Raw genomic sequence first — 15357 nt, 5'->3', positions numbered from 1 at the left:
TTGCACAGAGCTTAAGCATTGATCTTTTTACTTATAGTCCTTTATTCTCAGGGGCTAAAAATCAGAGGTACACATGGTCATCCCAGTTTTAATCTTTTATACCAATTAGCTGTGACAAGGACCCACAGACAACTGTAATTGAGAATGGCAAGAGTCAGATGGGCCGGTTTTCCTTTGAGGTGTTCCGCTTTGTGAAGCACAAGAACCAGAAGATGTCTACAGTCTTCCTCCATTGTGTGACAAAGCTGTGCAGAACGGATGATTGCCCCTTTCTTGCACCTGTAAGTTTTGGGTGGAGCTCTGTCAATAATCTTTATGAATCTGTGCTGTGCCAGAGGCAGAACTGTGGGGCCATTCTACACCTGTAATTTGCAGATGGATAGGAGAGGTGGAGGGCATCTGTGCAAATGAAGAAAGCACCTAGAGTTTGAACTTGTTGTTTGTTTCTAGAGAATGTGAACGCAACAAATGAAGAGTGGCATTTCAATGTCATCACCATTGTGTGACGTAACACTGGGAACTGTAAAGCTGAGGGGAATTGGGTTTGGCATAAGGAGTGTTCTCCTTTAAGTCTCTGGGTCAAATCACGCCTCGGATGATAGAGACCAAAGGTGACCACTGTCAGAAAGCCATTCAGATAGTTTATGAAAAATGAGCTGGTGGTCTTAGGATAGCTCCTAGAAAGCTCAAGGATAGAGAATGAGTTTGAGCCTTAGCCTGACCTATCCACTCATTTCTAGATGTGATCCCCACAAGACAAAGTTGAAGAACATTCATAGGGTGTTCAGGGGAAAGTTGCACTATCACTTCCCCCTCCTGTGCCTATTTAGTGGGTAGAGTATATGAGTCTTTAATACCCTTTGCCTAGCAGCAGAGCTGGTCAAAAATATTCTGATGGAACATTCTTCCATCAGAAAATGCCATTTTGTTGAAACTCAAACTTCCTGTGGGAACATGTCTATTTTGATGAAATTTTATTTCAGGAAATTAATTACTGAAAAGTTTATTATACAGTAATATGGATATTGTACATGAGCTCAATGCAGTTCCATAAATGAAATGAGGCAAAATACAACTGGAAGCCAATCATTTACAACATGCACTCTTAGGAGGTATTGCATCTCTTTTTATTGCAAAGTAATTGAATACATACAAGAAATAAAGTTGTAGTATCACTTTTTAAAAGAGCTGGCATTAAATATGGAAGCACAGGAAGGCAATAATTCTACTCCACTCTGAAACTGTGATTTTGATTAACTTCTCAGATTTGCAGTAACAGAGAAAGAAGAGATGCTGTTAAGAGAACAACTTGGAGACCTCAGAGCACCTCTGGAAATGCTGTAATCTCTGCTGGCCCCATCATTACAAGGAGCGGTAGGAATTCTCAAACATTTCTGTATATTGCAGGAATTTAAAAAACAATGCTTTGCTGTTTGAGAGTTTGCAGTGACTCAGCTAAAAAACCCAGCTAACTTATTTGGGTCTATTCCTACGGCTAAACTTTCATGTAAAAGTTCTGAGCCAATTGTTTTGGTCATATATGCATTCAAAACACCCAATGAAGTCATTGTGGGTTATGTGCATGTGTCTGAGGCTGCCATAAACACCTAAACTCAATAGGCTAAATTCCATTGCCCATACAGATGCAGCTTCCACTGAAGATAACGGAAGGTGCACCCATCTAACGCAGAAAAAAATTAGCCTGATTCATTTTGCTTAAAATCAGAGCTCAAGATGGGAAAGCCACAAAATGGAAAAAATTGTTTAGAAGCTAATGAATACCCACTTTAACATTAACTACTCCTTCTCTTGCCTGGCTCTTCCACTTCCATCTTAGGGTATATCTACACTGCCAAAAATGGTGTGTTCTTAACTAGGGTTAGCTCACTTGATTTAAATTAGCAGTGAAGACACAGCAACTTAGCTCTTAACTCACTTTAAAAGTTTGAATTAAAGCCTATAGGGCTGCTAACCTAAGTTAAAACACAAATGGCTGTGCATTCACTGCTATTTTAACCCAATTTAGCCCTGGTCTACACTTGGACTTTAGGTCGAATTTAGCAGCGTTAAATCGATGTAAACCTGCACCCGTCCACACGATGAAGCCCTTTATTTCGACTTAAAGGGCTCTTAAAATTGATTTCCGTACTCCGCCCCGACAAGTGGATTAGCGCTTAAATCGGCCTTGCCGGGTCAAATTTGGGGTACTGTGGACACAATTCGACGGTATTGGCCTCCGGGAGCTATCCCAGAGTGCTCCATTATGACCGCTCTGGACAGCACTCTCAACTCAGATGCACTGGCCAGGTAGACAGGAAAAGAACCGCGAACTTTTGAATCTCATTTCCTGTTTGGCCAGCGTGGCAAGCTGCAGGTGACTATGCAGAGCTCATCAGCAGAGGTGACCATGATGGAGTCCCAGAATCGCAAAAGAGCTCCAGCATGGACTGAATGGGAGGTACGGGATCTGATCGCTGTATGGGGAGAGCAATCCGTGCTATCAGAACTCCGTTCCAGTTTTCGAAATGCCAAAACCTTTGTCAAAATCTCCCAGGGCATGAAGGACAGAGGCCGTAACAGGGACCCGAAGCAGTGCCGCGTGAAACTGAAGGAGCTGAGGCAAGCCTACCAGAAAACCAGAGGGGCGAATGGCCACTCCGGGTCAGAGCCCCAAACATGCCGCTTCTATGATGAGCTGCATGCTATTTTAGGGGGTTCAGCCACCACTACCCCAGCCGTGTTGTTTGACTCCTTCAATGGAGATGGAGGCAACACGGAAACAGGTTTTGGGGACGAAGAAGATGATGATGATGAGGTTGTAGATAGCTCACAGCAAGCAAGTGGAGAAACCGGTTTTCCCGACAGCTAGGAACTGTTTCTCACCCTGGACCTGGAGCCAGTACCCCCCAAACCCACCCAAGGCTGCCTCGTGGACCCGGCAGGCGAAGAAGGGACCTCCGGTGAGTGTACCTTTTAAAATACTATACATGGTTTAAAAGCAAGCATGTGAAAGGATTAATTTGCCGTGGCATTCGTGGCTCTCCTGGATGTACTCCCAAAGCCTTTGCAAAAGGTTTCTAGGGAGGGCAGCCTTATTGCGTCCTTCATGGTAGGACACTTTACCACTCCAGGCCAGTAACACGTACTCGGGAATCATTGTACAACAAAGCATTGCAGTGTATGTTTGCTGGCGTTCAAACAACATCCATTCTTTATCTCTCTGTGTTATCCTCAGGAGATTGAGATATCATTCATGGTCACCTGGTTGAAATAGGGTGCTTTTCTTCAGGGGACACTCAGAGGAGCCCATTCCTGCTGGGCTGTTTGCCTGCGGCTGAACAGAAATGTTCCCCGCTGTTAGCCACGGGGAGGAGAGAGGGTTGAGGGGGTAGACACGCAGTGGGGGGAGGGCAAAATGTGACCTTGTTACGAAAGCACATGTGCTATATATGTAATGTTAACAGCAAGGTTTACCCTGAAAGAGTGTAGCCACTGTTTTATAAAATGTGTCTTTTTAAATACCGCTGTCCCTTTTTTTTTCTCCACCAGCTGCATGTGTTTCAATGATATCAGGATCTTCTCCTTCCCAGAGGCTAGTGAAGATTAGAAAGAAAAAAAAAACGCACTTGAGATGAAATGTTCTCTGAGCTCATGCTGTCCTCCCATACTGACAGAGCACAGACGAATGCATGGAGGCAAATAATGTCAGAGTGCAGGAAAGCACAAAATGACCGGGAGGAGAGGTGACGGGCTGAAGAGAGTAAGTGGCAGGCTGAAGACAGGGCTGAAGCTCAAATGTGGCAGCAGCGTGATGAGAGGAGGCAGGATTCAATGCTGAGGCTGCTGGAGGATCAAACTGGTATGCTCCAGTGTATGGCTGAGCTGCAGCAAAGGCAGCTGGAGCACAGACTGCCACTACAGCCCCTGTGTAACCAACCGCCCTCCTCCCCAAGTTCCATAGCTTCCACACCCAGACGCCCCAGAACGCAGTGGGGGGGCCACCGGCCAACCAGCCACTCCACCACAGAGGATTGCCCAAAAAAAAAGAAGGCTGGCATTCAATAAATTTTAAAGTTATAAACTTTTAAAGTGCTGTGCTTAAAGTGCTGTGTTGCATTTTCCTTCCCTCCTCCACCACCCCTCCTGGGCTACCTTCGTAGTCATCCCCCTATTTGTGTGATGAATGAATAGAGAATGCATGAATGTGAAGCAACAATGACTTTATTGCCTCTGGAAGTGGTGATCGAAGGAAGGCGGGGAGGGTGGTTAGCTTACAGGGAAGTAGAGTGAACCAAGGGGCGGGGGGTTTCATCAAGGAGAAACAAAGAGAACTTTCACACCGTAGCCTGGCCAGTCATGAAACTGGTTTTCAAAGCTTCTCTGATGCGTACCGCGCCCTTCTGTGCTCTTCTAACTGCCCTGGTGTCTGGCTGCGCGTAACCAGCAGCCAGGCGATTTGCCTCAACCTCCCACCCCGCCATAAATGTCTCCCCTTTACTCTCACAGATATTGTGGAGCACACAGAAAGCAGTAATAACAGTGGGAATACTGGTTTCGCTGAGGTCTAAGCGAGTCAGTAAACTGCGCCAGCGCGCCTTTAAACGTCCAAATGCAGATTCTACCATCATTCTGCACTTGCTCAGCCTGTAGTTGAACAGCTCCTGACTACTGTCCAGACTGCCTGTGTACGGCTTCATGAGCCATGGCATTAAGGGCTAGGCTGGGTCCCCAAGGATAACTATAGGCATTTCAACATCCCCGACAGTTATTTTCTGGTCTGGGAATAAAGTCCCTTCCTGCAGCTTTTGAAACAGACCAGAGTTCCTGAAGATGCGAGCGTCATGTACCTTTCCTGGCCATCCCACGTTGATGTTGGTGAAACGTCCCTTGTGATCCACCAGTGCTTGCAGCACTATTGAAAAGTACCCCTTGCGGTTTATGTACTTGGCGGCTTGGTGCTCCGGTGCCAAGATAGGGATATGGGTTCCGTCTATGGCCCCAACACAGTTAGGGAATCCCATTGCAGCAAAGCCATCCACTATGACCTGCACATTTCCCAGGGTCACTACCCTTGATATCAGCAGATCTTTGATTGCATGGGCTACTTGCATCACAGCAGCCCCCACAGTAGATTTGCCCACTCCAAATTGATTCCCAACTGACCGGTAGCTGTCTGGCGTTGCAAGCTTCCACAGGGCTATCGCCACTCGCTTCTCAACTGTGAGGGCTGCTCTCATCTTGGTATTCATGCGCTTCAGGGCAGGGGAAAGCAAGTCACAAAGTTCCATGAAAGTGCCCTTACGCATGCGAAAGTTTCGCAGCCACTGGGAATCGTCCCAGACCTGCAACACTATGCGGTCCCACCAATCTGTGCTTGTTTCCTGAGCCCAGAATTGGCGTTCCATAGCATGAACCTGCCCCATTAGCACCATGATGCATGCATTGGCAGGGTCCATGCTTTCAGAGAAATCTGTGTCCATGTTCTGATCACTCACGCGACCGCGCTGACGTCGCCTACTCGCCCGGTATGGCTTTGCCAGGTTCTGGTGCTGCATATACTGCTGGATAATGTGTGTGGTGTTTAATGTGCTCCTAATTGCCAAAGTGAGCTGAGCGGCCTCCATGCTTGCCTTGGTATGGCGTCCACTCAGAAAAAAGGCGGGGAATGATTGTCTGCCGTTGCTCTGACGGAGGGAGGGGCGACTGATGACATGGCTTACAGGGTTGGCTTCAGGGAGCTAAAATCAACAAAGAGGGTGGCTTTACATCAAGGAGTATTTCAGGCAGGACTTCACGGAGGGTTCCAATAAGAAATGGTGTACCTAAGTTATTGTTCTTATTGGAACAAGGAGGTTAGTCTGGCCTCTGATTGATACGTGGCTAGATTTACCTCGCTGCACCTTCTCTGTGAGTGACTGCAGTGTGACCTAGAGGAATGAGTCCCCTAGACGGGGGAGGGGGGAAGCAAATGAGTACAAAACAAATCTGGTCTATTTCTTGTTTTGATCCACTCCATCTATCTTTTACATCTTTGGCTGGCAGCAGACGGTGCAGAAGGACTGCAAGCCATCCACATCTCATGGCTGCCCGGCAGAAGATGATGCAATAGGACTGCTAGCAGTCCGTATCGCCTGCCTGCTCACCATAAGATGGTTCAATAGGACTGACTGCAGGACTAAAGAGAATGACTTGATCAAGTCACTCCAAATTTAGTCCCTGTGCCCATGTCTGTCCAGGCGCTCCCGGCCGACGTGGCCAGGAGCACCTCTGACATGACGACGACGGCTACCAGTCCTATTGCACCGTCTGCTGCCACAAGACAATGGGTTGCTGCTACTGTGTAGCAATGCAGTACCCCGTCTGCCAGCACCCAGGAGACATATGGTGACGGTTAGCTGAGCGGGCTCCATGCTTGCCGTGGTATGGCGTCTGCACAGGTAACTCAGGAAAAAAGGCGCGAAACGATTGTCTGCCCTTGCTTTCACAGAGGGAGGGAGGGAACAGGGGCCTGATGATATGTACCCAGAACCACCCGTGACAATGTTTTAGCCCCATCAGGCATTGGGATCTCAACCCAGAATTCCAATGGGCAGCGGAGACTGCGGGAACTGTGGGATAGCTACCCACAGTGCAACACTCCGGAAGTCGACTCTAGCCTCGGTACTATGGAAGCACTCCACCGAGTTAATGCACTTAATGCACTTAGAGCATTTTCTGTGGGGACACACACACTCAAATATATAAAACCGATTTCTAAAAAAATGACTTCTATAAATTCGACCTAATTTCGTAGTGTAGACATACCCTTAGATAGGACGAGTAAAGAACACACCGTTTTTTGCAGTGTAGATGTAACTTTAATGACATTAAGTGTGACTTGTGTTGGTAATATACTTTTTGCTCAGCTTTCAGCTGTAAATAGAGCCTGAGGCAAACAGTTCAGGTTTTCAGTTTAAAGACAGTTGCCCAGATTCTGTTCTCACTTAAACTGGTACCTATCCAGAGTGTAATTCCACTGATTTCTGTTCTCCTAGAATTTTAAAGTGTTTCAAATACATCTTCGAATTTCTGAGAAGCATTCATTTTGTGAATACCTGTGCTAACTAGTAAAGATAAAACATTTTGAGCCAAATTCTGCTGTTGGATGGATGTAAGTAACTGTCATTGGGTCAGTGGTTTCAGTGGAGTCGATCTGGACTGAAACCAATGAAACTGAGAGCAGAATGTATTCCCATAGAGGGAAAAGAATTATTAGGACTTGAGGACTAATTTGTCTCTGTTTGCTGTGTAGTGGTGGATGCATGGATATGCAAGAGGAGAAATTTGCCCATAGAGAATTGGGAATGTATTCAGTTTTTTGTAGGTGCTTGGTTAGAAAAGTTTTTTTTTTTTTTAAGTAGAATTGGATGAATAATGCCAAAAAATTCTGCACATATTTGAAGTAGATAAGGCATTTACTTCGGCCATTCTCATGGCCCTTTTGAGTTCACTTTTTATGAATGTTCAGTTAGTTTAAAAATATCTGGGGAAAACTAATTTCAGAGTTGCAAACATGAGGAAACTGAATTTTCAGATTTGCACTTATTTTGCACCACACATGATCATTCAATCAGGGAACAGAAACAAGACCACAGGATTTATTTGAGCAGTCATAAGCAATACAGCTCAAATTTCAAATATTTGGGATCAATCTACATAGGTTTACAAAAATAGAAAAATATTAATCAATTGCCTTTGGATATTGAATACATTCAAGTAAACCACAGAATGTTCATGGATATTCCATGAGCAGAAGAGGTGGCTAAATTCTTTCAATACATGATTGTTGAAAATTCTTTGCTTAGCTCTAGTTTAGCCATGAATAGATATGAAAAGGGGAAATAATCATTTTGCAATTGTCATCTATTTCAGAAATGGAATTCAAATATTTTATGGAATATATAGAGGACCATTTTACTTTTATTTCTGGCTTTTAGGTTGCACAGATAGGAAAGATAGTTGGGTATATGAAGCACTGGACTATGACTCAGGAGGCCTGTGTTCAGTTCCTGACTGCCACAAGTTTCCAGTGTGACTTTGGGCAACTCATTTAATCTACCTTGTGCCTCAGTTTCCCTTTTGTGAAATGTGCAGAAGGGTACTTCCCTACCTTGAGGCTAAAATCTATTAATGATTGTAGAGCTGTCAGGTATTATGGTTATGAGGAGCCATATAGAAACCTAGATAGTTACATAGGATTGCTGCTGCTTGTGACTGTCTGTCTCATGTATGTTTAAGCTATTTTAACACTGTGCTCTTTCACAGAGACCTTGCACTTGTTTGTTTATCTATAATAAATCATTTTAGACAAAATACGTGGCTTTTTCTCTGTGTACAGAAACAAAATAGTTATCTACTTCTGAAGGCAAAAGTGTTTAAAAAAAAAAGAATGAAAGCCATTGTATATCCTAGTTAAAAATAAATACAAGTCAGGACCTTGAAATAAATGTACTTTTGAGCTGTGATTGAGGCTTACAAACAGAAAAGCAAAACCAAACAAAGATAAGATATTTAGTTTCAGGACCGACAATGAGGTGTAAGTGAAAATTAGGGAAAAAACATAAACTTATCCCTAAAAACATAAACTCATCCCTCTGTGCTCCTGTCAAGAAAAAAGTGTGTGTGGAGGAGAAGTTTTCTAATGCTTTCTAGTCGCAGATTTCCTTAATGAAATGAAGATAAAGTATCCCCACTATCGCAGAGCTCCTTCCCCCTAGTACAGCACATGGTGAGAAGAAGTAGTTCCTGCTACATTGTTTTGGATCATATTTTTTATGAAATGGGACAGAAGACAATTAGCAACACGTTCAGATAACTGGACCTTGATAAAGATTTTTTTTTTGGCAGAGTAATAAGTGGTGCATTAGACCAATATCCTCGCAGTAAAAATTAGGAAGCTTCTTATAGTTAATGTTCCTAGCCTGACTTGATCAGAGACATTGATTGTGACAAGCCACCATTGCCAACACAGTTGTTGAGTTTTAGGATAGTCCTAGCTTTATGTTTGTCTGGTTTTAGTGGGAGTGAAGAGAGGATGCAAATATTGATATCTGTAAAATATAATAGCTCCATTTTTATATTTTTATACAGATGAGACACCAACCAACAATTCACAGCTAGGTAAGTTAATCAGAATAAGAGAAACACAAAAGAGGGGTGTTACAGGAGTGCTACACTAATGAGTGGGTAAACCATTTGGATTCAGCTATGTGTTGAAGTTTTCCTTATTACCATTAATTTAAAAGGAGAAAATATGAATGTGTTCTAAAGAAAGCAATTGATAAATCTGGAATGCTCCGTTAAGTTCATGTGCCCAACAGTTTAACAAATTCCAATCTCTACTATGGAACTAAAATTACAGATCAAATGCAACCCTATTTATGCTGCTATGGCACATTAGGAAACAGTGCAACTGCCAGAAGCCAAATGGCAGGTTTAAGCAATAAAGTCATTTCCTACTACAGATGAATTGAACCACAAAATGGTCATTATGGGGCAGCCTAGCCTGGCAGGCTTCACAGCTCAAAAAGGTAAAAATCCTGTTTCAGTTCCTGTAGTCCCTGACCTTTCTCCTGGATGTAACCATAGGAACCACACAAATGGTCTGTGGTAAGGCAGATGGGAATGAGTATCAGGAGATGGATCACTTGAGGATTACCTGTTCTGTTCATTCCCTCTGGGACACCTGGCATTGGCCGCTGTCAGAAGACAGGATACTGGGCTAGATGGACCTTTGGACTGACCCAGTATGGCCATTCTTATGTTACAGAGCCCAATGCTTCTGCTCTGGTGGTTGAGGAAGTAGGCTGTATGGAAAAAATATGGGCTAGTATATGGGGGAGGAGGTCTGCAGATTGTCAGAGTGCTCCTCCTCCTGGTCACCTGGAATTCTTTTGGGTGGAGAAATACATCTGTAGTGCATTCCTGGTTTCTCGGTTACTGTTGTCTGGCTGATCACTCTTTGTCAATATTTACTAGGGACCCATGTAACAAAATTCAGCTGCTATCCCTCCTGAAGTCTAAGGCAACTGGGAAAGAACCCCCCCTAGTTCTCCCTTCCTCCAACCTCCCCTAGTTCCCCCCTTCCTCTCCCTTCCTCCAACATTTGAATGGTGGGGACTCCAGAAGCATGTTAAAGTCCCTCCTCCATAATAAAATCATGTAAAAGAGAAACCTAGCATTAAATAGAAAGATTTAGGGTTCCTGTCAGCTGACATCCTGCACACCTGAGTATGGAGTTCAGATCATCTTATGCGTTAAATATTGTCCTCTTGTCTTATACCCACACCCATCATGGTGAATGTGCGTGTGAAGGAGCTATGCACCTGCAGCCGCTCCCTAAATACATTAGATAGACTTAATGTGCAGTTCAGTATCAGCCTGTTAACTGTAATTTTTGTATATAAAGGCATTGTGGCAGGAAGACCCAGCTCTGCAGAGAGAGATTCTGATGAGACCTTTCTGTGCCTTTTTTTTCCCTTGCAGCTCATCCAAATGGACCTCCTTTCCAGCTGAACTCAGTCACCAGTGCACTGATTTCAGGAATAGTCATTCTAGGGATTATGAGCATTTTCTTTTTTGTATGTTCCCTCACCCTCCTGCACAGGAAATGGCCCAGCAGCTCAGTTCTGGGTGGCATACGAAACCCAGTTTTCAACTAAAAGGGACAATTAATTTGCACTTGTTCTGGGGGTGGGGGATTGCCTTCGTTGTCCATGAAATACACTTATGTTATAAATTTACCAAGGCAACATTCTGCCAGTATCAAACTTCAGCTAGTCTTATTTGTAGTGTTGTAGACTTTATTGTATAGCTAAACAGTCATAGTGATGGCAAGAATCCTACGTAATTCTTCTCATTTGTGTTTGTGATCAGACTATTGAACATTTTGCCTGTGGGTGTACTGACAATAAAATTGGTGTCCTACTGTCTCACTGTCAACCAGGGTCTTAAAATTTAAAGATGCTTAAGATAAAACACCTTTAAATACACCATTATTAAACCAGACCTGGCCAACCTGCCACATTCACATTTAACCACCACCTTTGATAAAGACTGCCTCTACTTTTACCTTTTTTGTGTATTTTCCTACTTTATTGTGGGACCTTATCAAGCAAATTATTGTAGCTCAGAACCTACATTTTTATTTTCTATCTGGATTAAAAATAACTGCAGAAAGAATCAAAATAAGTGGACGGTGATTATCATTCATTTGGAAATGGGGTCATATGACAGAGTGGGCAGAAGTCTGCTCTGTCTTCTAATTCCATTGAATTCAGTGGGATTGCACACAGTGTAAGGAGAGTCAAAATTTGGCATGGTATCTGTCTGTCAAATTGTTTAGTGCTGAAAATTCAAAGCCGTTTCCTGGGTACAATCCTGTCGTTCACTCAGACAAAAAACTCTCACAGGGAAGTCTTTGACAACTTTAACAGGAGCTTGCCTGCATCATCAGTTGTTCAATTTTTGCTAAGACTTACTTAAATGCAGTCAGCACTGCTATTGCCTTGAGTTAAACTCTGCTGTCATGGACATCCTAGGGTGGAAAGAGTTTATTCCTTTATTTCTAAAACAAAACAACCCTCCCACCCTCGAACAACAACAAAAAACCCCAACACTTTTCCAGCCAAAAGGATGTTTTAGGGCCAAACTCTGCAGTTTGAGCAAAAACTCCACTGAAGTAATTTGAAAGGACCAATTCTGTCATATCAGTTGCACAGTTCAAAAAATAAGGTGGTCTTTCCACCCAGAGCTTTCCACAGAGTGATGCTTCCCTTTGGCTGTTTTCCCCATGAGCTAGACTTCCTCCCTGTTTGGGGAAAATCCTTGCAAGAACAGGCCACGTGCCTTACCAAACTCTCAGCTCCAGCTAATCTGATAAACCTCAGATCATCTGAATTAAGTGTGAATTATCATGTGTCCCTTTCAATAGGTGTCTATGAATAGGAATTTAGGTACATCTATCCAGGAATCTGGAAGAGGATATTGGTACTGATGACAAGCGTGGCAGTGGTAGATACAGTAGATATATTAATTTGATTGCTAAACAGTTAGTTAGGATTTGGGTCTAGTCTCAGTAAGTAAACTCTTAACTTCATTTACCATGTACTGTACATATTGGCTCAGCAGCACCTCATTGTTATTTATCACTTTTTCCCGTATTAATCATGTGTGTGCTTTCTGTGATGCGACAGAAGTGGTTAATGTTCAGGGGTCTCTGAATCTCAAGACTAAATGCAAATACAGATATGTCATATATCACTCTTCTTTGATCTAGACAATGCTGTATAAAGGCCTGTTCAGAAATTATCCAGCTGTTGTAGTGTAGGGTCTTTAACAACAACACTGTGCATGTTTTCCTCCAGTCTTAATACCTCAGAAACAATTTTTTGCACTTCAGGGGTTAGGTCTGATGACATGTAAAACATGATTGTTTAATAGAATAAACTGAAAAATATCAGAAGAAATATTTGTCTGAATGTCTTTCTTAGAGGCAACATGTAGGAGGGGACATAGTGGGGGTCAAATGTTCCCACAGATTGGCCTGCTGGGAGTGGGAGAGAGAGGGGCTCTATCCTTTCCCTGCTCCTCCCCCGTGGCATGCTCTGCTTCTGTCCCTGGCAGCCGAGCCTGGGCAGGGAGAGGGCCACCGCTGCCTCCCCGCCAGGCTCTCTCAGGCAGAAGCGGCTTCGTCTCATTCCCTGCCCGGCTGCCAGGGAGAGCGGCCGAACATGCAGGGAGGAGGCACAGGGAGAGAAGACTGGAACCCCTGCTGCAGTTAACGTGGGTGGGGTGAGCGCGGTGGCCCGGGATGGGCACAGGGCAGTGAGGTCACTGGGCACAGGAGGCACGTGAGCGATCACATGTCCTCCCCTTTAGATTGTTCCCCTCCAATATGGGGAGGCACCAGTCGGCTATGGTTATTGTCTTGATTCTGTTTCAAATTAAAATACTTAATCCTACAGAGGTGAAAATTGGGATCACATGTTTAATCTAAGTAAATTTCTTATATTGTGACTAGAGCTGGGTGAAATGTTTTATTTTATTTTATTTTGGCTGAATAGTTTATTTGCCTAAAAATGGGAACTGTTCATGAATTCTCATCAATTCAGCTAATAATTTCTGCGGAAAAGTGTGGGGGGGGAATGCAAAAAAAAGTCAAAATATTCATTTTGATATGTTAAAAATTAAATATTTTGACTTTTTGTTTTGAAATTTAGCTAGATTTCATTAAAGAAAAGTGGTTAAAAAACCATCTCAGAATGAAACATTTAGTTTTGGGCAGAATTAAATGCTTTGTTCAACCCCAAAATTTTTTTGTGTGGGTTGTTTTTGTTTTCGTAAGAAAAACAGAAACATTGTTTCAGGGCAACCTGAAATGATTTTTTTCAGATACTTTGGTTTGGCCACTAAATCAAAAAACCATTTTACTGGCTGAGCTCTAACTATGACTTAATCTAAACAAACATCATATAATCATAGTGAATCTAAGGGGAGTAGGGAGAAACTGGAGATTTGCAGGAAATGAGTGAGATTCAGATTTCAAGGCTTATCATGATTCATAGATTTATTTTTTTAAGGCCAGAAGAAACCACTGTGATGGTTTAATCAGACTTCCTGTATAATGTAGGCCATAGGACTTCCATGAATTAATTCCTGTCTCAAATCTAATAGCTGGGGTTGAAGAAGAACATCTCATCTAGAAAAGATCCAGTCTTCATTTAAAAATTTGCAGAGATGGAGAATCCACCATATCCAATGGTAAATTGTTCCAATGGTTAATTACCCTCACTGTGGAAAAAATTGTACCTTTTTTCTAGTCTGAATTTGTCTTGTTTCAATTTTCAGCCACTGGATCATGTTACACCTTTGTCTGGTAGACTGAAGAGCTTTCTATTATCAGATTTCTTTTCCCCATGTAGGTTTTTATAGACTGTGAGCAAGTCACCCTTTAATCTTTTCTCTTTGATAAACTAAACAGATTGAGCTTCTTGAGTCTTTCACCATAAGGCATGTTTCCAGTCCATTAAGCATTCTCTTATGATTCAGGTAACACCACTGAAAAACAGTAGTCATTGTTATTGGAGGTGCGGGGGGGGGGGGGGGGGAAGAGATTCTAAGCATAACCCGTGATCAGTTCAATAAGTTTGTTATATCTTTGAGTCCATCTCAGCTCTTGGAAGGGACAGTACCGTAAGGGAATTGTTGTAAATAGACATAAATTTTTATGTCTATTTATGTTAAATAGATAAATACATAAATAGTTAACAAGGAACCACCCACTGGTCTGCTGGCAGCTTGGGTATTGTGCTGCTGCTATAGTACAACAAAGTTCCATGTAAAAAGTATTCTGCTTAGTAGATGACAAGTTAATTAAAATGTCCGATATCAGGTTTACCGCCCCCCCGCCCAAACTATTGCCCCATGTTATATGTTCTGCTATGTGAGTGAAAAATGCATGATGTTCTAATGACTGCACCATGCATGTCAGTGGGGATGTGATCAAGGTACCAGGCTGGGAGTCAAACCTGGGTTCTGTTATTGCAGGTCCTATTGATGGGCAAGGCACTTAACTGTTTTGTGCCTCAGTTTCCTGATCTGTCAAATGGGATAATCCCTACCCCATTTGTGAAGCACTTTGCGATCTACAGGTGACAAGTGATATATAACAATGGAAAACTATTATTGTCATGTGTTGATCTGGCATTGGATGTTTGTTTATTTATTTATTTTGCATACCATCGCATGGGAGCACACTTGTCCACTTCTTGGGAGTGCACTTGTCCATTGGAGATAAAAATAACCAGAAGAGGTAAGTCTTATTAATGCACATTTTGTTGATCGCATCCTCCTGTACTAATGCTAGATATAGCTTATGGAAGCAATGTCCTTAAAATATGTATGACCTTTATGCATGTAATGTCATGCGAGCACCAAGCAGTGGTATCAGTAACCTTAGTGGAAGTACATCAGATATGTACAGCCTGGTACACAATAACACAGATCCTGTAAAGCAAGCCTTTAAAGTTAGTTTCTCTCACTTGCCATTATTCCAAGTATTTGACATATTTTTCAAAAACAATGGGAATTAACTTAGGGTCAGATAATCACTCTTGTTCTTCCTCGTACAGTAGAGTAGAATTTGGGTTCTCAGTGTGGTGGATTTTGCCTATGATAGTTCAGTTCGAGGTTGGGGCTTGCCCACATCTCTGAATAGGCCTGGGGTTTAGCCTCCAAAGAGCCACTAGAGCCATTTGTATTGAGCTTCAATAATTCCTGGCCTTTTGTAGTTTCCCCAGTCTCTGTTCTAGGAGTGGG

General features: G+C 42.9%; 1 protein-coding gene across 4 annotated transcripts in view; it reads left to right on the top strand.

Annotated features, from left to right (window-relative positions):
* ZPLD1 (zona pellucida like domain containing 1) overlaps positions 1–14671 on the top strand; it is an 84222-nt gene extending 69551 nt beyond the window's left edge. For 3 of the 4 annotated variants that reach the window (XM_073306750.1, XM_073306729.1, XM_073306738.1), the window contains 4 exons: positions 110–281; positions 1266–1374; positions 9130–9159; positions 10525–12415. In XM_073306750.1, the coding sequence (XP_073162851.1) occupies positions 110–281; positions 1266–1374; positions 9130–9159; positions 10525–10700 (487 nt within the window). In that variant the 3' untranslated portion in view covers positions 10701–12415. Of the gene's footprint in view, positions 1–109; positions 282–1265; positions 1375–9129; positions 9160–10524; positions 12416–13713; positions 13801–14586 lie in introns of those variants that run through there. The other variant, XR_012154383.1, reaches the window with a different exon arrangement.
* The last annotated feature ends 686 nt before the right edge of the window (positions 14672–15357 follow it).

This window comes from Lepidochelys kempii, chromosome 1 (assembly GCF_965140265.1).
Source record: "Lepidochelys kempii isolate rLepKem1 chromosome 1, rLepKem1.hap2, whole genome shotgun sequence".
NCBI lineage: Eukaryota > Metazoa > Chordata > Testudines > Cheloniidae > Lepidochelys > Lepidochelys kempii.
The sequence above is the reverse complement of the archived record's forward strand: the minus strand, read 5'-3'. Positions and strand labels throughout refer to the sequence as shown.